The sequence below is a fragment of the Pseudorca crassidens genome, chromosome 16 (assembly GCF_039906515.1).
Source record: "Pseudorca crassidens isolate mPseCra1 chromosome 16, mPseCra1.hap1, whole genome shotgun sequence".
NCBI lineage: Eukaryota > Metazoa > Chordata > Mammalia > Artiodactyla > Delphinidae > Pseudorca > Pseudorca crassidens.
The window spans coordinates 30572180-30594412 of record NC_090311.1 but is presented as its reverse complement, the minus strand read 5'-3'; the positions used below and the strand labels follow the sequence as shown (position 1 = coordinate 30594412).

At 48.2% G+C, this 22233-nt stretch overlaps 1 protein-coding gene across 1 annotated transcript in view; it reads right to left on the bottom strand.

Moving 5' to 3' along the window:
- The window catches only part of SLIT1 (slit guidance ligand 1), a 172395-nt gene that overhangs the window by 132805 nt on the left and 17357 nt on the right, over positions 1–22233 (bottom strand). Inside the window, exons 2-4 of the mRNA XM_067709847.1 lie at positions 18271–18342; positions 15949–16020; positions 9685–9756 (exon numbers count right to left, since the gene is read on the bottom strand). Coding sequence (XP_067565948.1) covers positions 9685–9756; positions 15949–16020; positions 18271–18342 — 216 coding nt within the window. The remainder of the gene's footprint in view (positions 1–9684; positions 9757–15948; positions 16021–18270; positions 18343–22233) is intronic.

Here is a 22233-nt window from a genome sequence, read left to right as displayed (position 1 = left end):
AGAGCCACGGCCGGGGCTGTGCTCAGGACATCCATCCATGCTGGGCAAAGTCAGCCACTCTGGCATATGGTCCGTCAATCTCAGGCTGGCTGCCCTCTTCCGCGGAGGCTCCTGGGCCGACCCAGTAGGACGTGTGCATCTTCACTAGAGCTTTGACAGCAGGCACAGATTTAATGATCGGAAAGCACTTTGAGAGCCCAGAGTGCTCCATAATTGCCCACTCATAATCCCCAAATCGCTCTCTGCACGGCAGCAAGAGGTGAAGCGTCTGCCCTGGGGAGGGCTTTGTTCCTGTGGCTCTCACACCAGAACCAAGTTGGGCAGAGACAGACAGGGGCTCTGCCCGAAGAGGGGTCCCCACCTAAGACTCAGCAAGCATGCTGGGGAGCAAGGCTTCTCAAAGTGTGAACCAGATGGGGCTTGACAATGCTGCATATCCTTGGGCCCTTCCACACCTGTTAACTCAGGGTCTCTGAAGATAGTGCCTGGGGATCTGCATTTTAAAATCCTCTAAGTAACTCCCACACTAATTTGAGTACTGATGGTTTAGAGGTAGGTGCATGGGTCTGGGGTCAGGGGGACCTGAGTTCAAGTCTCAGCTCTGATCCTTATTGCCTGAGGCCTCAGCAAGTCTGACACTAGACCTACAAGATCTAGGTATTCCCTAAAAATAAAATTTTCAAGACTTTCACAGTCATATCAATTTGGCAACACCCTACATGTCCCCTGGGGGCTTTATAGTGAGCACAAGTGGATTAAAGGGGCTGAAAGTAACTCCACAGAGAAACTTGTTTGACCTCAAACTTCCCCAAACCTTCTAACCAAGGAAGCTTCTTTCTATCATTAATGCCAGAAACACCTCACAGACTTAATATCTCACAGACAAAACTCCTGAAATTCCTTTCTTGGAAAAGGGAAGTCCAGGGAGTGAGGGATGGCATCTTAAGGCAGTTGTGGCAGGAAGAAGCCCCATTCCTCACACTTGGGGTCCTCGGCGGGTGGCAAGGACGGTTCAGTTCCACGGATCTGTTGCCTGGAGTGGACGTGTCACAAAAGCAAGGTCGCCTTCCTGCTTCGGGTAATTTCCCTCAGAGGCAAGACAGATCCATTTTTAACAGCTCTTCATTTCAGCAGAGAATGCCCCCTGCCTCTGATGGGGGCTGGGGACCAGGATGGGACGGGAGGCTTTGTTCTTCTGACCAGTGCTGACAGTTTAATTAAACCCAGCTCGAGACAAGGTCGGTGGGGTCAGGCATTCTTCAACAGGGCTCCAGCAGAATATCACACCCCCGCCTCTCCAGCCACCGAGGCCGGTAATGAATTATCCTGGTCCTTACAGCAGGGATATAAATAAGGGGGAATCAATGCCCTCGGCTGCCCTTAATCACCCACCCCCACCCCTTCCAGGCCCAGCAGAGACACAAAAGGTCAATCTTGTCAGGGCACATATTGGTTTCAAGGCTAAAAAGAAACCCAGAGGAACTGGGTTTCCAGAAGCGGCTTCTGGACTAGGGAAGGGAATGCAACCAGCAAGAGGCGGGATTGCAAGGCAGCAGGAGAGACTCCTCCCCAAATCTGGGAGGACAGTGCACAGGCAGCTGACGCTCATGGTGCTCCCCACCCAAATGTGGGTGAAGCCTCGGTTTTGCTGCTATAAGAGAAGAAGGCAGGTTCAAGTTTGTCCCTCTAACCCTAGCCACAACCCCTATGTGCATCTGCAAAACAACATCTCCACACCCTCTCATGGGTGGCTATCAGGTGATGAAGCTGATCTTCAACCCAGGTCACCTGCCACCGGGATATAACCACCCCAGGCAGGAGATACAGGTCCAGCCAGGCAATCATTTCCCCCACACACACTCCAAACTGTTGGTAGGTCAGAGGATACAGACTGCTTTCAAAGAGCACTAGTGATAAACCCTCACCTCCTGCAGACACAGCGCCACACCTAGCCGTCTTACACAGCTGTCACGTGTTCTCAGCACCGACCACAGTGCCTGGCTCATAGGAGGCCCTCTGTAAATGTTGGGTGAGTGGGTGCGTGGGTGGATGGGCAGGCAGATATGGAAGGTGAGAGGGGAGTTGGATGTGGTGAGGGGAGGAGAAGGGAGGGTGGGTGAGGCATGGGGGGGTAGATGGGTGTATGGTAGGTTTATGGGTATGTTGGTAGATGCCTAAGTGGGGGGTGAATGAGTGGGCTTGGTGGGCAAATGAGTAAAAGACTGGAGGGGCAGGCAGATGGATAGGTGGGTAGGAGGGTGTTAGATGGGAGGACCAGTGGCAGGAGATGGAGGATGGACGGATGGGCGGATTAACTGATGGGTTGGTAGATGGGTAAATGGGAGCACAGATGAGAGGGAGGCTGGCTGGGTGGTGGGTAGATGATAGGTAGATGAGTGTAGGAGGTGGGCAGAGGGTGGACGGCTGGGAGGGGGTGGATGATATGGAAGGATGAGCTTTAGCATCAGACAGACCAGAGTTCAAATTTGCCTCAACCCCTTGAGCAGGTCACAAATCCTCTGAGCTTGAATTTCTTCATCTGTAAAAGGGAAAATTCACTGATTTCCTGAGCATCTACTATGTGCTACCGAGCTTACACCTGACCTGAGAGGGAGTTACACCTCTCTTGAATCCCCACGAAAGGCTGTGAGGCAGACATTATTATCTTTATCTGATAGAAGAACAAACGGGCTCAACGGGGTTCAAGGAAGTGGCCCAACATCATTTATCTAGTGTTCACTTTAACTCAGACAACAGAGGTTTTCCAGTGCATATAAAAACTGTGAGGTCTCCTACCATAAAAATATTATACTCTTTTTATCCAACACCTGGGAAATATAAAAAAGAAAAAGCCACCCAGAGATAACCCCTGTTGGCATTTTGTAGTCATTTTCCTGTGCATGCTTTAGAGTGATTTGTTTAGTGACCATATTGTCAAAACAATTTTGCATCCTGGCTTTGGTATCACAAACATTTATCTGTGTTACTTTGTCTTTCATAAAGGCCGTTTTTGATGATGATATAAATTTTCCATCAAGTGTATGTACCAACATTTACTTAACCATTCCCCCAAGGTGGGGCATTTCAGTTGTTCTATATAGTTTTCAATAGTCCATATTTCAACATTCTGAGTTATGCTGCAATGAACATGTTTGTGGTCATATTTTATTGACTTTAGGGTCAATCCCCAAACGTGAGATTTCTAGGTCAAGGTTTAAGCCCATTTTCAGACTTCTTATGGTCCCTTGAAGGCCTGGTGTCTAACTCCAACCCGATTACCAAACTGCTCTGTGGTCCAGGACAAATCGCCTCTCTGGGCCGCACGTCCCTAATGTGGAAAGAAATGGACTAACCCAACACGTGGAGAAACATTGGTGAGGAATAACCAGCAAGAGGATTTCAACTGCCGAAGCTACACAGGCAAAATCAGTTGAAACGTGGGCCACACCACCTGATGTGCTTTGTGGCCACACCTTACCCTGCACATGTGGTCTCCCTCAAACTTGTTTTCATGCTGATTTAACATACGGCCTCTGGTGGAAAAAAAAAAAAAAAAAAAAAAAAAATCCATGATTTGCTCCAGGTGGAAAGTATTAGTAACGGATCCCTCAAAGCAGAAGAAAGGTCAACAGATGAGAGGCCAGAAACACCAAGCCCTGCATTGTCTCTTACCCTCCTCCTGAGGGTAGGCCCCGGAGTGTGACTACACCAGGAGGTCCCATAGCCGCCAGCACAGCTCCTTGGCCCAGAAGTGAACTCCTGACCAAGCATGGGCCAACCAGCATCCTTCCCCAGAAATCTGGGCTGGGACTGGAAACTCGAGGAGATCTGAGCTCCAAGGTCACAGGAAGTAGGAGGGGAGTAAGCACGGTGGCCAACCAAAGTCATGGTGGAACTGAGATGCTGCTGGTAAACCCAAGACACTGGTTTGTGGGGAGGAGTGGGACAACAAGGTAGACAATCAGAAAGAACTAGAAACATCCCTCACACCCTTAGTCCCAGCTGTGCCTCACTTCCTGTCATGGGAGCCCGTGAGGCTGCTGCTTGTGCCTTTATACTACCCCACCCACCCCAACTCACCAGCCTGCAGGAGTCCTGTTTCTGGAACCAGGAGTGCCTAAGTGCTCCTCAGCCAGACCACTGGGAGAGTTACGGGAGATGTTTTGGAATGCCAGATGCTCAGGTCGATGGATTGGCGGGGGAGGGAAGGTAAAGTATATTAGTGGGGCTTCCCTGGTGGCGCAGTGGTTGAGAGTCTGCCTGCTGATGCAGGGGACACGGGTTTGTGCCCTGGTCTGGGAAGATCCCACATGCCGCAGAGCAGCTAGGCCCGTGAGCCATAGCCACTGAGCCTGCGCATCCGGAGCCTGTGCTCCGCAACGGGAGAGGCCACAACAGTGAGAGGCCCGCGTACCACAAAAAAAAAAAAAGAATATTAGCAAATAAGTCTTTAAGCACTTGCTCCTGTACCCTTCCCTATAACCATCACCAAGGTGAAAAATTCAGGGCCCAGACCACAGGGACAAACAACCAGATCAATAAAAAGGTTTATTTAATCATTTCCCCCCAGAATGTGCCCCTTTTGAGATGACCTGAACTGGAGAGGCATCAGGAAGTACTGCCTCTGGTCATGAATTCAAGTTCTAGGCTGCTATAAGCGGGGCATGCTGCACAGGAGTCCTCCCCAAAGTCCCATCAGCTTGCACTCCTATGCTTAGAGGTGGGCTTAAGAAATAACAAGAGGAAACAAAAAGACAACCTATGGACTGGGAGAAAATATTTGCAAACGATGCTACTGAAAGAGATTAATTTCCAAAATATACAAACAGTTCATACAGCTTAATATCAAAAAAACAAAACACCCGATCAAAAAATGGGCAGAAGACCTAAATAGACATTTCTCCAAAGAAGACATACAGATGGCCAACAGGCACATGAAAAGATGCTCAATATTGCTAATATTAGAGAAATGCAAATCAAAACTACAATGAAGTATCACTTCACACCAGTTAGAACAGCCGTCATTAAAAAGTCTACAAATAATAAATGCTGGAGAGGGTGTGGAGAAAAAGGAACCTTCCTACACTGTTGGTGGGAATATAAATTGGTGCAGTCACTATGGAGAACAGTATGGAGGTTCCTTAAAAAACTAAAAATAGAGCTACCATATGATCCAGCAATCCCACTCCTTGGCATATATCCAGAGAAAGCTCTAATTCCAAAAGATACATGCACCCCAATGTTCATAGCAGCACTATTTACAATAGCCAAGACATGGAAGCAACCTAAATGTCCATCAACAGATGAATGGATAAAGATGTGGTATACACACACACACACACACACACAATGGAATATTACTCAGCCATAAAAAGAATGAAATAATGCCATTTGCAACAACATGGATGGACCTAGAGATTATCATATTAACTGAAGTCAGACAAAGAAAGACAAATATCCTATCATATCACTTACATGTGGAATCTAAAAAAAATGATATAAATGAACTTATTTACAAAACAGAAATAGACTCACAGACAAATAGAGAACAAACTTACGGTTACCAAAGGGGAGAGCAAGGGGTAGGAGGAGAGATAAACAAGGATTTGGGGATTAACATATGCACACTACTATATATAAAATAGATAAACAACAGGACCTTCTATATTCAATATCCTGTGATAAACCATAATGGAAAAGAACATGAAAAAGAATGTGTGTGTATATATAGAGATATACATATAGACATAGATACAGATATAGATGGATGGATATAGATAGATGGATAACTGAATCGCTTTGCTATACAGTAGAAATTAACACATTGTAAATCAACTATATTGATACTTCAATTTTCTTTAATCGTTAAATAAAAAAAAAAAGAGGAGAGCTAAAGAAAATAGTCTCCCTATACCCAGACCCAGCTATGCTCCTGGATAAGGAAAGGCTTAGAGTTAGGGGCCAGATGCCTGGGAAGAAAAGGCAATAAGTGTTAGAGAAAGATTCTGGCTATAGAGCCTAGAAATACTCCTTTGCCCTTGGAGCCAAAGGGCAACCAAGCCTTCCATCGGGGGCCGGGGGGTCCTTCCTCTAGAAGTCCCTCTGATGACTGCCGACTGGCCCTGTCCCCAAGGCAGCCAGCCCTGGGCCACTGGGGTGAAAACATCCAACGTTTCTGGAGGCTACTGCCTGCCCTGGATCCCAGCCCCGTAGGGTGCCAGGAGTAGGAGTCAGGCAGACTCCTGTCCCCTTCAATCGCTCTTCTACTCCTTGAATAGAGCTCCTTGTGCCAGCCTTTGGCTGTAGAATCTGGGTATTTAAAATTCATTAAAGCGCAGAAGTCCTTTTCTCCAGGACTCCTCTTAAAATATAAAGCCATGAAGAGCACTGGGCAGGGTGTCCAAAAGGGCTTCATTACTGGCCCTGTGGAGGTCGTTTCACCTCTCCAACCTTGACGTTTGTCAGCAGTAAAACCAGAGACACTGTCTGCCCTGCAGGGTCACAGGAGTCAGACAAGACAGCGTGCACAGGAGGATCAGCTCCACCGCAGGGCCCTTCACTCACCCACACGTCAGGGACACAAGGAACGTCTGCTGCAGGCTGTCCTGGATACTGTACGTGCTCAATCTCAGTTCAGCCTCAGGAGAGCCTAACAGTGCACAGGTAAGAAAAACTCCACCTGAGTTACACCATGAAAAACCCAGGACTATATGACACTTGACTTCCTACTCCCCTGCGCTACCTCCCATTCCACTAGGGATCCTGGTTCCCCAGACACCGGCCAAGAAGGCAGCCACACTGGCCACACGGTATCACCACTCTCAGGAGGGGGCCCAGGGACATGCAGGGCGTTGATGCCCCTAATGAAAGGTAGACTCAAGTGCTGGAGGGAGAGAGAGAGACCCCTGCAGAGTTGTCCTCTCCCCTTCAGCCCTACGAGCTGGTGGAGGTTATGGCGAAAGATGCTGGCCCCTCAAACTGTGAATAGAGCTGGAGGTGACTGCAAGCAAAAGCCGGGAGGTTTGTGGATTTAGATTCACACGATAGGGTCTTGGATATTTTTAAATAAATGAGGGATAGATGGAAACAACCTATGTGTCCATCAGCAGAAGAATGGATAAAGAAGATGTGAAATATATATATATATAATATATTATATATATTATATATTTATGTATAATATATATTTATATATTGTATATAATATATATTATATAAAAATATATTATATAAATATATATATAAAATATACAGTGGAATATAATTCAGCCATGAGAAAGAAGGAAATCCTGCCATTTGTGATAACATGGGTGGACCCTGAAGGTTTATGTTAAGTGAAATAAGCCAAAGACAAATACTGCATGGTATCACTTATATGAGGAATCTAAAAAAAGTCAAACTCATAGAAACAGACAGCAGAAAAGTGGTTGCCAGAGGCTGTGGGATGGGGAAATAGAGAGGTTGGTAACAGAGTATAATCTAACATATAGCATGATGACTATTGTTGATAACACATTCTTAACACAATTGAAATTTGCTAAGAGAGTAGAACTTAAATGTGCTCAAAAAAAAGAAGATAAATATGCGAGGTGATGGATATGTTAGTGAACGTGGCAGGGGATCCTTTCACAATGTGTATGTATATCAAATCATCAGTGTACACTTTAAGTATATTTCAATTTTATTTGTCAATTATACCTTAGTAAAGCTGAAATTTAAAAACAAATTTAAAATTTTTTTAAAATAAAATAAATGAAGGAGGATCAAAGCAGTGCCCAGAGCTTAACAGCAACTAGGCACATGTTCCAAACCCTGGACGGTGAAGGGCATCAATGTGCTGAAGGGAAGGGAACCCAAGCAGGCAAATAATGCTGGGAGAGTGGGGGCCAAAGCTTGAAAGGCTAAGGGGGCTTAAGAGAAGGAAAAAGAAAAGTACAGAAGGAGATCAAGAGAAAAAATGTTCAGGATGAATTTTTGCAGAGAGGCAGAGCTGTGATAACTGCTGCAAGAGCCAGCTCCGAGAAAAGACAGGGCGGAGAAAACAGGAGCTGCTGGGGCCAAGTCAGGACAAAGCCAGCTGCCAGCACGGGACCAGTAACAGCATGGACCTTGTGGACCAGCCCTGGCCCACAGGTTAAAGGGATGTTAGGGTGGCTGCACCTGCTAGGAAGGGTCTTGTGCCTTCAGCAATCAAGGAAGAAAAGTAAGGCACTCACTGTGTGTGCCTGGCACCAAAGGACCAGCCTATCAGTTGTAGGAGGACTGACAGTATGAGCCCAAGGGTAGCAAAGACCAGCAGAAGGGATCATCACTGAGGGATCATCTCCATTTCTAGGGAGAGGCCTCCAGGCCAGGAGGAGGAAACAGGAAGAGACTGGAGAGACCATTTGGACAAACTGAAAATTAGAGCTCCGCCCTAAGGACAAAAACTGGGAGGCAGGATCAATGAGAAATTCTGGAGCTGCCTGCAGACCACTGGGCTTATCAAGAGGTGGCAATCATGACAGAGGTGGAAGGAACTAGCCATGTTTAATCAGAGGGGAGGAGATCAAGCTCCAGACCCCACAGGCACGCCTCTCAGCACTCAGGTAGCCCCATGGTGCTGACTCCCACCCAGCCCCCACCCTTCAGTCCTACCTGCACCACCCACTGCACCTCCGGACTCACCTGCACCTCCACCTAGGAGGTGTCCTATACTCTTCTTTAGGGGAGAACCGGCAGCCTCAGCATCTCACACCGTGCTTTGCTGGGCATGCAGAAGGTCCCAACCAATGTTTTTTCAGGTTGTTAATGACGACTAAACCTCCCAACTCAAAATTCAAAAACCTGACAGCCCTTCAAAAATTGAACAAGAGTACTGTACATGGTTGTTCTAGGTACTTACAGAAAGCAAAGCTAGAGAAATCATAAATTATTAGAAAGTAGATTTAGGGCTCAAAGTTAAGAAAATGTTTCTTTTATGCAGATCTGTCCAACAATGGAATTGGTTCCCCAAGGAGGTGGTGAACTCCCCATCACGAGAAGTAACCAAGCAAAGATTAAAAGACCATACATACGCTAAGGAGCTGCAGAAGAGAGTCCTCAGATAATCTCTAAGGTCCTGTCCTGCCCAAGATCCCACAAAATGAAATGTACCGGAGAACAATTACAGACATATCTCGTAAATCATGGAGCAGCAGAATTGGCCACTACCTTTTAAACTTGAAAGAAGTACACTTACAGCAAATACAAGTATGACTTTATGCCACGGTTAATAAGCTCACAGACCTCATTACTCTGAGCTGAAAACAGAAACAGATCCAAGAAGGGCTTATGTGAATGAATATTCCACCCAAGGCAGCCAAAGGCAGCGAGAGATGCATGAGTACAGTCCTCCCCATAAAGTCTGCCATCATGGCTGACAAGCTTGCCCACCCCGAGGACATTCCCATACCACACTGTCAGGGGCAGCACACAGAATTGGATAGACTGCCAATTTTGTCAAGTGCTTGCCAGGAAGAAAGGCCCCGCAAAGCACCTTCCTACAGTAAGCCGGCCTTTGATGCCCTGAACGATGCCTGCCAGGTGAGGAGCACAGGTGTCATGGTCATGGAGAGTCCAGGGCCCACTGACCACACACTGCCCCCTCAACCGGGTGAGAGATAAGACCACAGAGAGAGCTTTCTTCCATGAAGCGTCACTCACAGCCTCGAGAGAGCCTGGTTATTCTGGAACAGCAGTTCTGGTAATGCGTACAGCTGGTTCCGGTTGAGTCGTCTAAAAAAGAGAAGAGAGGAGGAGTTGGAGCTGGCCGGGGAATCCAAGGGACTTTTCAGAAAGCACTGGATTCAGAGTCAGAGGGCCCAGGGCTCAAATCCTAACATGTCACTGTATAACCCCAGAGAATCCCCTTCTCGGAGCCTCCGTTTCTTCATCTATATAAAGTGGGAATTCCGCCATCCTTGGGGAGGACAAGAATAGAACATCTCTGAAAGCCCCTCAACCAAGGACCTGACATGTAGTGGGCAGTCAGTAAACAGAGCCTCTTTCCTTCCGTTACGCCCTCCCACACCCATCATCATCATCACTTTACATTTGCAAGGCCCCGTGTAATTAATCAGGCACTGATTCAAATATTAGCTCAGTTTGTGAGCTGGACACCTGACTACCCTTGAAAAGTGAGACACACCCTAATGGGATAGGACTGGCCACAGGGTTCTGATTCTTTATTGCTTTCATCCACATTTGGCTCAGTGGTGACTCAACTTTTTTATTGTCTGCTTTAGGTCTTTTTTCAGAATGAAAATACCTTTATTGATTTTTTTATTTATGAAAATGCATGCTTAATATTTTTAAAAGCCTCAAATAATAGAAGAAAAAGCATTCGGCCACCTGCATTTTCCTCACACAACAATTTGTGGATGTCTTTCCATGCCAAACAACAGAGGATGACACTTTTAATCATTTTATTTTTAGTATGTCCATCATTTTTTTTAATTTTTAAAAATTTTTTATTGGAGTATAATTGCTTTACAATGTTGTGTTAGTTTCTGCGGTACAATGAAGTGAATCAGCTATATGTATACCTATATCTCCTCCCTCTTGGACCTCACTGCCCCCCACATCCCACCCCTCTAGGTCGTCACAGAGCACTGAGCTGAGTTCCCTGTGCTATACCACAGGTTCCCACTAGCTATCTATTTTACACCAGATGGTGTATTTATGTCAAACCTAATCTCCCAATTCATGCCACCCTCCCAATTCCTCTATTGGTGGACAGACAACTATTCAGTATTATAGACACAGGCAGGAGTGAGAAGTCTGGTTCTGGAATGTGGCCTGAAAAGACAACGTAGAAAGGACTCAGACTTGTCCCAGGAAGGCAGTGAAGTTTAACCAGACTCATCTTGTCACCTTAGGCAACCAATTCTCTGACACTGAAGTGTAGCACTCCAGCCCAACTGGGGTGGGGGGCAGTGACACCTATAAAGTATGGAACCTTGGTAATCACACTGTGTCTATGGACCACCTGCAGGGACATCACCAGGGAGGTGGTAAGAGCTGCACTATCCCAGGCTACCCCAGAGCTGTTGACTCAGGATCTGCATCTCAACCAGGTCCCCAAGTGATCTGGGTGCACGTCAAGGCTGCAGAAAATGCAGCCCCTGCCCTCCAGTCTACCGTATACATTTTTTTTTAATTTTTATTTATTTTATTTTTGGCTGTGTTGGGTCTTCATTGCTGTGCGCGGGCTTCTCATTGTGGTGGCTTCTCTTGTTGTGGAACATGGGCTCTAAGCACGCAGGCTTCAGTAGTTGTGACACATGGGCTCAGTAGTTGTGGCTTGTGGGCTCTAGAATGTAGGCTCAGTAGTTGTGGTGCACGGGCTTAGCTGCTCCGCGGCATGTGGGATCTTCCTGGACCAGGGCTCGAAACCGTGTCCCCTGCATTGGCAGGCAGATTCTTAACCACTGCACCACCAGGGAAGTCCCTCTGGTCCACTCTTGTGTCACAGAGCCCACCACAGTGTCTGGCACATAGTAGGCGTGCAACACATTTATTTGCCAAATGAATATATGACATTAGCTGAGCTCAGCTAGAGGCACAAGAGAGGTTTGGGTAAAGCTTTGGGGGGTCTAAGAAGTCCCCACATACGGGGGCTGTCAGAGGGCTATCTTTTTTTTTTAAATAAGCTGATCTTTAGATATGTAACCAATTTTCTTTCTTTTTTAAAATATTTTATTTATTTATTTATTTGCTTACTTATTTTGGCTGTGCCAGGTCTTAATTGCAGCATGCGGGATCTTTAGTTGCAGCATTCAGACTCCTCAGCTGTGGCATGCAAACTCTTAGTTGCGGCATGCATGCGGGATCTAGTTCCCCGACCAGGGATTGAACCTAGGCCACCTGCATTGGGAGCGTGGAGTCTTACCCACTGGGCCACCAGGGAAGTCACCATCAGAGGGCTATCTTTGACGAGAAGGTGAGGTTTTGAAAGTAAAACTGGCAAAGTAGATTGGGAGCAGATCCTGTCTGGCCTTGAGGGCCAGGCTAAGGGGTCTGAATTTTTTAAAAAACTTTATTCTATAAATTTATTTATGGCTACGTTGGGTCTTCACTGCTGTGCACAGGCTTTCTCTAGTTGTGGTGAATGGGGGCTACTCTTTGCTGTAGTGTGTGGGCTTCTCATCGCGGTGGCTTCTCTTGTTGTGGAGCACAGGCTCTAGGCACACGGGCTTCAGTAGTTGTGGCACACAGGCTCAGTAGTTGTGGCACACGGGCTTAGCTGCTCCGCGGCATGTGGGATCTTCCTGGACCGGGCTCGAATTCGTGTCCCCTGCACTGGCAGGCGGATTCTTAACCACTGTGCCACCAGGGAAGCCCTACCGTACACTTTGAATTTCTCACAACCATCTCCTTTAACAGTTCTAGAGGATGATAAACCAACTGGAAAAAAGCTTTCTTTTGCTGGGAGGAAGGAAGAAATATAATTCGATGTAGCCGGTAGTAACTGGTCTGTGGTTACCTCCTAGGAGGTCACTTTTCATCTGATATGTGAGAAAGGTACCATTTTCTAACACGGTACAATTAGGGTTGCAATTTTAGACAAGCTGTGAGAAGTTTACTCTAAAGGGCAGGCTCCTAGGGAAACACATCACTGCCTCGGAAAAAAAGGGACCACCAATGTAATCTTAAAGCAACAGGAGTAGACATCAGATCGCTCCAAGTTCCTTAACCTCGTCTAATAAATTAATCCTGTATTTACACTGCCTGGAAATCACTGGGTTTTGTTTTGTTTTGTTTTCCCCCAAGACCTTCTCATTTTTCTGGCTTTAATTTCTGAAAAACACTTAAGAGGAAAAGGCTAGTTTAAATAGCTAGTTTAAAGTAGAAAATCAAAGGAGGGACCCAGTGTGGTGAGGGACCTTCAGGAAGCTAAGAGTAACAACAATAGTAGTGAGTCCCAACTAGCCTTACCTTACTCTGTGCCAGGCACCAGAATAAATGCGTTATAGGCATTACCTCACCATCAGAGGGAAAGCAGAATGAAAAGGTGCGTTTCTCTCTCTTGAGTACAAAGCATCACGGTCATGCACATACCCTCCCGTCTCCTGCCAGAAACAACCCCAGGGGGACGGTTTGACCACCACCATCTCACCACGTGGCTGGGCTCTCAGTTCTCAGAATATGTTTGTAGACTTCGTTGAGCTGTCTCTTTGATAGCTGAGGGGACTGGGATGCCCAGAGATGAGTGGCTCACCCAAGTCACCACCGAGTGGGAGAGGTGGGTTCTGAAGCCTGCCTTTCCCCATCTCCCACCTCGGCAGCCTCCACGTTACACGGTCACCCTCAGCCGGCCCAGGGTGACCGAGCACCCCACCCCCCAACATCAGACAACCGATGCCTGTGACCCACCAATCCTCACGGCCGGCAGCACCGCACACTTCTGCTTCTGCTTTCGAGTCTGTAACTGCGCACAAGAACCAATCATGTCTGTTCCCAAGCTGTTTATGCCAGAGGTACTTATAATTATATAATTGAACTGACAATTACCTAAATGAACGAAATATCAATACTAGCATGAAAAGAGAGAGTCATCTCTACAAAAACTGGTTGAATGCCTTGGTAAGAGTCAATAAAAGGAAAGTTGTTAATTAAAGAGTTGTGGAATTAAGTAAAAGACTGGGCGGCAGGGGGCGAGCAGGGGAGTCATAAAAGAAATTCAGAATTCTCCTGCCAGATTGCTTCCAAGGGCCTTCCAAGAATCTCATTCCACCTTAAAGAAACCAAAACCAAAAATCGTAAGCAGGGTATATGTGTGTGGTTTAGGCGAGGAAAATAATACAGAACTCCAATCAGCATCTCACACTAAAAAGTAAGACCTTGGCCAAAAAAAAAAATAAACAAAAACGGGGACGGGGAGGGTCAGTAAATGCACATTATATATTTTAACATAAAATGAAATGTTTAGAGTATGTATGGGTTTTATGACTCCCCACTTTATCCAACTTTTATGATTAACTGATCCACCATTGGTCTCTGACAAGTCAGAGGAGAGGGCCATCCACGGCCAGCACTGGACGTCCCCAGGGACAGAGCAATCACACACCCCAGTAACTGCCCACCACGCAGTTGCTGGTGACCCACCCCGGAAGAAAGGAACTGGAAAAGGACAGAAGGGACAAAGTCTGCAGTGACACATTATGACTCAAAAAGAAGCACCATGCCCAGCCTTGGGTGGCAGCAGCAGATGTGACATGGGCCACCAGTCATGTCTAGACTCCTTCCCACCTTTCCTCCTTCCCCAGGGCATGGCAGCCCCGGAGCTGGAGCCGGAATGGGTTAGGATCAAATCATCCCCTCATAACCAGGTCATGAACGCATATTTTGTTCTGAGCATTTTAAAGAAAACTAACACAGGATGAATTATCTGTTCTAGCTTTGGGCTCCTTACGGCTCCATTTTAGGCCTGGATGAGGAAAAGTTCAACTTGGTTTTTCTCCAGGCAGCAGGAAGGCAACCATATTCTTTCCAGTTATTTAATACCTTATTTATTTAATACCTTATTTTCTTTGAAGTAAAAGAGAAAAGTAAGGTATTAGGTTACAGCCATTAAGAGCTCGGGCTCTGGAGGCAAAATGATCCGGGTTCTAACCCCTGTTTCTGCACTTAACCATTTAATAATCATCTCATAAAGCAAGTGCCTTAACTTCTGTGCACCTCCGCTTCTCTGTGGTATCTGTAAGATACCACTGACCACTGTGTTGTTTTAAGGATTAAATGAGATATTAGAGGACAAAGCACTTATCTTGGTGCCTGGCATAGAGTAAGGCAATCAATAATAGCTATAATTATCATCATAAACTCATTGGAAAAAAATCCACAAAAAAAGAAAAGCCTAAAGAATAAAGTTAACTGTTATCCCACCACTCCAGGTGATGAGAGCTAATAGTCTCATTTATTTTCTTCCTCCTGTATTCTGTACATATACAAGTTGATTTTATTTACACAAATGTAAATGTGTAAATAAAATCCTGCCTTTCATTTATTAAAATCCTGCCTAGTATAAATGTACTTCCTGCCTTTTCCACTTAATGTGATATTGTAGACATATTCCTATGGCCTTAATAGTTCTTCAGAAATGTGATTTTATATCTTATATCTCCACCAGAATGGGTGTTTCCAATTTTTTTGTTGTAGTTAAACAATGTGCAATGAAGATCCTGATATATAAATTTTTAGCCATGTCTCTGATTATTTCCTTAAAATCAAATGGACTTTCTGGTTCAAAAGGCAGGAACTTTAGAACTCTTGACACCTACAGCCAAACCAAAGCAGAAAAATGAGGCCGGTGACCACGATGAATGTGAGTGGCCATCACCTACCTCACCCATACTGCCTTCTTTTTTTTTTTTCATTATTGCCAATCTGAAATCTGGTAAAAACTGATCAAGACCTATTTTAAAACTCAAAAGCCCCCTAAGGAACAAATGATGCAAATCAGAAAACAACACCTTCAGTTCTGTGTTGTGGCCTCAAGCACCCAAGACACTGCTCCTAAGGGCTTCCCTGCGGTTGGTCCCCCCGGCACACTAGTGCTTCCTTTAAAGCCTCACAAATCAATAACAGTGGTTTTGCCTGGAGTATAAGATCATAGGAATAAATTTCACTTCCTCTGTACTGTGTGGATTTTGTGCCATGATGCGTTCTCAGGGAAAAACAACAAGGATAGCCTGTGTTTAGAATATGCAGTGAGGACACCTCCAGCTGTCTCTGCCATCATCTCACGATGACGCTGCGACCCCTTCCACGGCTACAGCTGCCCCTGGCCCCCATTAGCAGGCAGGAGGCAGGCTGGGCGTGCAGTCCTGTCCCTGAGCACCCCCTCCTGCCACCAGGCTCAGCCTCTCGAGTCCACGCGGCGCCAGTCCCCACCGCCCTCCTGAGCCTGTGCCCACAGATACTCACAGCCGCTCCAGTTCCTTCATGTCGTCGAAAGCCCCGCGTTCCACCACTCCAATCTGGTTCTCCATCAGCTGCCTGGGGAAGGAAAGAGACAAGAAACAGCTCCGGGACGGTGGACGAGGACTCCTAGAGACAGCTGGCACAAGGGAGTGAAACAGGAGCAATGCCCGCGACGCACACAATCCGAGCCCTGGCCTGAGCCAACAAAACTTCCTCACAGCTTTGCAAGTTCCCGACACAGGCTCTTCAACACACCCAGCTCCAGCAGCCAGATGTGCTTCCGGCCCTACCCATGCTAACCCTCTGAAGCTGCCTGCATGGCAGAAGGCCACAGGCCACCAGAGCACCAGGCCATCGCTCCAAAGGCATGCTCGGGGAAGCCCGCACCCAGGCAGTGGGGGCTGGCTCTGTGCTGCTGGCGCATGTGCCCTTCTCCGGCCCAGAGCGTGCATGTCCCGGGGAGCAGAGCAGGGGAGATCGGCCAGTAGCGGGGGGAGAGGAGCATGTACCAACTGGGTCCAGCCCACACGTGCGGCAAACACACTCTGCAGTTGGCAGACAACACCCCCGCTGCCTGCTCCCCTGCTCCGCCTGGCCACATCTGCTGCCTACTGAACCACCTGGCTCTGGGGGACTCTGCCCCTCCTTACCACCAACGCGCCCTGAAACCCAGAACCTCCAGCTGGCAGGGCAGCACTCTTCACCGGCAGATCACTTGCTGCGTGGTAATTTTTGAGCTCATCAAGTATGTCTTTCTCCCGTGTCTTCCCCTCCCTACTCTCAAGCAGGTGGCTTATGTGCTCCCGCAAGTGCCTCAAATGAAGTTTGGGGCTGGGCAGGGGGCAGAAGCTGCCACCAGACACTTCTCTTCCTCTGCTTTGTTTCCAAAAACGCTGTGCTGTTGAGGAGCTTATGCTGGGTGGTGTGCGGGGAGGTGGGGGGAAGGGTAACACCAGGCAGGAGGGAGGGCTTCCCCAGACTCCGAAGAGATTCCTCAGCCTGGGAAGGGTTCCGAAGTCAGTGGTTCTGGAGACGCAGAGACCCCTTCCCCAGAGCCTGACAGTTACAATCCCAGAAAGGATCGACCACAGGGTCACCAGCTCCTCCAAAGACCTTCCGAGCTGCAAAGTCCATAGTTCTGAAAGAACTGAGGCCCCAGGACCCCTGCATTACCCTGGGAGTAGGGAATGAGGGACCCAATGACTGCTAATGAATTTCCTGCCAGCCAGGTGGGATGTGGGCTCAAAGTCGAAACTGATGCAGAGAAAATTTTAAAATGCCCTTCTTCCCTGCACACCTGAGTTGGTGGGCTGAGACACCCTCACATCAGAATGCACGCATGTAGGGGTGTCTCTGCACCCCAAGATCAACAGACCAGGAGCGGGTGAAGGGATCCACCCCTTCCCCTTGCTCCTCAGCCCTGCACAGCCTGACAAGGCAGGTGCCGTGGATGACCCCTTCGCTGGTTGGTGGCCACCCCGACAAAGTCATGCCTGCCACCTCCAATGTCGGCCACTATCAGGCACCTGAGGGGAGTCACCTCTGTCCTCAACGGCTCCCAGTCACTTCCTCCTCAAGTCAGGGGGTCTGTGGCCTTGCTGGGAAGTCTTTCTGGGGCACAAGTTCAAAAGAGCTGCGGAGACTGTTATAGACTGAATTGGGTCATCCCCCCCGCCCCAAAATTCATACACTGAAGTTCTTACCCACAATGTGACAGTGTTCGGAGATAAGGTACGTAATTAAGGCTAAATGAGGTCGTAAGGATGGGGCCCTAATCTGATAGGACTGGTGTCCCGGTAAGAAGAAGAGACAGCAGAGATCTCTCTGTGTGCACACAGAGGAAAGGCCACGTGAGGACGCAGCGAGAAGGTGCCCGGAACAGAGGCCTCCCACAGACCAACCCTTACGGCACCTCGATCTTAGACTCCCAGCCTCCAGAACTGGGAGAAAATTAATTTCTGTTGTTTCAGCCACCCAGTCGCTGGTCTTTTGTTACGGCAGCCTGAGCAGGCCTGGTCTTCCTTCACCCCAGAAGCCAGCCAATGGACAAGGCAGCCCCATCTTCCCAGGTCCTGCCAGGAAGTGACTACTGGTGCCCACTCCACGCCCAATTTTCTCAGCCATATGGGAGACAGTGGTCACTCTGGGTCAGGACTTGGCACACCTCCACCCACCCGCTCACAGCATCCCAAGACTGACTGCGCAGGGGAGGGGCCCAGCTGGCCTACAACCCTACGACCCACAACCAGGGCTCTGCCGTGAGACCGCCACTGAGGGGAGGGGGCAGGAGAAAGGTTATAAACGGCAGCAGCATGCCATACTCACAGCACCCGCAGCTGCTTGAGTCCCGCAAAGTCATTCTTATGGATCCGAGTGATTTTGTTGCCGTTGAGTTCCCTGGGAGAGGAAAGGAGAGAAGGAGATGGTGAGCTGCCCAGGGTGCCCCCAGGCCAGGGCTCCGCTCCGAGCTCCCTCTCCACGTGGCTTAAGTCAACCATCTCGCCAACGGGGCTGGGTGCTTCCCAGCCAAGCCCCGGGACCCCCAAGTCTGTGTCGTCCTAACAAGCCGGGACCTCTTTGCAGCAGATGTTTGACCAACAGGAACGCACAGGGCACGGACTCACTGCTGAGAGTGCTGTGGAACCCCAAAACGCAGCTTTTGCCCTGAAAGGGCTCAGTCTCGTTGGAGAGACAAGACATTCACACAGGAAAGAATTTAGAAACTAGCCAATTAGAGAGGCTCTTCAGGTAGAATCCTTGCTGAGCCTCAGTTTCCTCATCTATAAAATAGGGATAATAACTGTCTACCTCATAGGAGTAACATGAGGCATAAACAAGCAAAGAGCATGGCCTGCACCTAGAAAGGGGCCCCTTGGGGATACCAATGCCATCATCTGGTGGCACTGGTTCCCACAAGCTGTCCAGATTCCAAGCAGGAGAGCGCAGGGAGGGCCATGCCATTTAAGGGGACTGAGGAAGTGGGACTCAAGCTGAGGTCCAAAAGACAAGGCAGATCTGTAGCAAGAGGGATGGAACGGACACTCCAGGGAAGGAGAAAAGCCGGAGTATCTGGAGGGCTGGGAGCCGTGGGAAGCAGGGCTGGGGGAAGGTGGGTCGAAGCCAGAGGGCCTGAGAAAGGAACCAGAGGAAAGACAGGGAGCCAGTGAGGCCTCCGGGCAGGAGCTGCCATGAGGCCAGTCCTGCAGCGGGGACAGGAAGGCAGGGCCCAGGAAGGGAGGCCGAGCCCCGCAGTGACTCACACCACCAGGGCCTCCAGTCCTTGCTCCCTCCCAAGACCACGTGCTCCTCTCTCAGCCCTTCCAGTCATGCCCTGGGCACCTTGGACATGGACCCCACCTCCCACCCCCTCCCACCCAGCCTCTGCTGGCCACTCCTCTTCACAGGGAGCTGGCCCAGCCTTGGAAAGGCAGGCCACTCCAGGGGTCAGGCACCCCACTCCCCAGAAAGTTCTTCCACTGAGCCACACACAGCGGAATCTCACTCAGGCCCAGCTCCAAACCCAGCTGTCACCTCCACATCTCACCTGGCTTCCTGTGCAGCACCGTGTCCACAGCCACCCTGCCCCCTCCTCTTCCTCACCATCATCGCGACCCCCATACGCTTAGCAATAACTTAACTGATCTCGCGCGCACACATCCACGCGCACAGACACTCACACGCTCTACCTGCGGCCCAGTCTCCTCATTTACCAACTCTGGTCAAAGGTTCCAGGTGTTTCCGCCATCCCAACCCAAGTCCAAGCTACTCTGAAAAACCGCAAGTTCCCTTTCCTAAGAGAGTTTCAGAAGTGTGATGTTCTAGAGCTGCTTCCACTAAGAACAAAATGTTATTGATTTCCACACACTCTGGGAACTGGGCTTTGCATACATCCTTACAAGATGCTGGAAGGTAGTTATCGCGCCCATCTTACAGATGAGGAAAAAATGTCTCAAAGAGGTCTTCCCGAGGTCACCACCTGGTAAAGGACAGAGCAGGGATCTGGACCCGTAGCCGTGTGATCCTAGGGCCCAGGCTTCTTCCACCAGGACAGGCTCTCTCCCCAAGTTGACAAGCTGATAATTTATTCAATTCATCACTCTCTCTGTCCTTCCCCTGGGCCTGGCTCCTGATCCTTTGGAGCAGCTGGAAAAACTCATTCCCTGTTCCTCAGCTCTTTTCTAACAGGATCTCTCTGAGGGGTTTGAGGTCTCTCCAAGGTAACGGGGCCATTGGTGAGAGCACCAGACTGAGCCCCTTCCCGTCCTAAATGCTGGGAGGATGTCTTCTCCACATGAGATGGGCTCTTTTCAATGTAAAGGCCTTTTTTGTTGAATGAAATATTCTTCCCCGAAACGGCCACCTCTGAGCCTCTCTTTGCTGCTCCCCCTGCCACACGACCTCACTTCTAACAAGGAGAATGTCATCTCAAAGCTCTGAAGACTGGTTCTCTCCACAAGCAGGCGGTTCCCTCTGGGCTATCCAGCTCAAACTTTCATCCCTGAACCCAAAACCACAAGGAATTTGGGGTGTTTTTATGGGGTTTTTAAAAAAGATTTATTATTTATTTATTTGTTTATTTTATTCATTTTTGGCTGTGTCAGGTCTTAGTTGCAGCAGGCGGGATCTTTCGTCGCAGTGCACAGGCTTCTCTCGAGTTGTGGCGTGGGGGTTTTCTCTTCTCTAGTTGTGGCCCGCAGGTTGCAGAGCACATGGGCTCTGTAGTTTGCAGCACGTGGCTCTCTCGTTGAGGTGCGCGAGCTCAGTAGGGTGGCACGACAGCTCAGTTGCCCCGCGGCACGTGGGATCCTAGTTCCCCAACCAGGGATCGAATCCGCGTCCCCTGCACTGGAAGGCAGATTCTTAACCACTGGACCACCAGGGAAGTCCCGGTTTTATGTTTTTGATTATAATATATGTCATCATTGATTATAAAAGCAAAAATATTAAACTTAAGTGGACGTCGACAGAGCCACGGTTAGTTAAATTTCAGTACATCTGTGAAACTGAATGCCATGCAGCCATTTAAAACAGTACAGATCCCTTTGTATTGACAAGGGAAGATGTCCCTGATACAGCCCCTGGGAAAAGGGTTTCAAGACAGCTTGTATGCCCCGAGCCCACTTATGTAAAAACTCACAGGCATATCAGTAGAGGTCTATGCATAGAACCAGTTCGCTGGGGGCTGTTCGCTGCATGTGAGTGCCTGTAACCACTGAGTGCTGGGCCTTAAGGGGACTTCAGCTTCCTTTTCATACTTTTCTGCATTGTTTGAAATTTTTTAAGAGACATCTCTATTTTTAAAGTCAACAAAATAGGCAAGTTATTGTGCTGAAAAATACGAGTAACATATGTACATTATTGAATTTTTTCAATTACCTTAAGAATAAAGAAAAATCACACATTAGCTCATCACCCAGAAAGAATGCCTTGTTAATATTCTGGAATATTTTCTCTCAAACCTGTTACCTTTGGATATAAATTTTATCGAGTGGAGATAATATGACAAATATTTACTGAAGACTTGCTATTTGCAAAGCATTTTGCAAGGTTCTGAAGATACAAGAGTGAATGAGACATAAATGGTGTGCACGCCTTCTGCAATGTCATTCCCTGCTCGTTCTCCATTTACGATTTTGACTGGTATAAAGGATCCCTTCCGTTGGATATATCAAGTTACTGGGCATGCCCTGATTCTCTGTCACTGGAACATCTGAGCTGTTTTGGTATTGTTCGATTATAAATAATACCGCATAAAGCTTGGTGGGCATTTGGGAGGAATATGTTCCTAGAAACGGAATTAGTCAAAGGTCATGAGAAATCTTGAATTTTACAATCATTCACTCACTCCTTCTCATGGCAACCATGGTTCATAAGGCAATTGACTACAATAATTATTCAATTCACAGACGGCAAAACTGAGGCAAAGACAGACGTCAAGACTTGTCTGAACAAGGCAGGGCCCAAATGGAACTCAGGAATCCCTGAGGATGGAATTCCCATAAGGTGGGCAGGGTGGGGTGGGGAGTTCGCAGAGAGTACTGATGACATGCTCATCTACCTGCCTCTCTTCTCACCTTTGGCACCAGGCTCCACTGGGCAGACTCTGGGGCGCATTCCTTAGCCATCAGTGGATTCCAACCCCTCCCCCTCACCTCCTGCACCCCACTCCACCTCCACTCAAGAAAAGACCTGGGACAGGCAGGCACAGGAGGACAATGGTACAGACAGCAGAGCAAACACAGCCCCCCTCTCGGGAGGCCCTGCTGGTGGCTTCCAGGCAAGAATGTC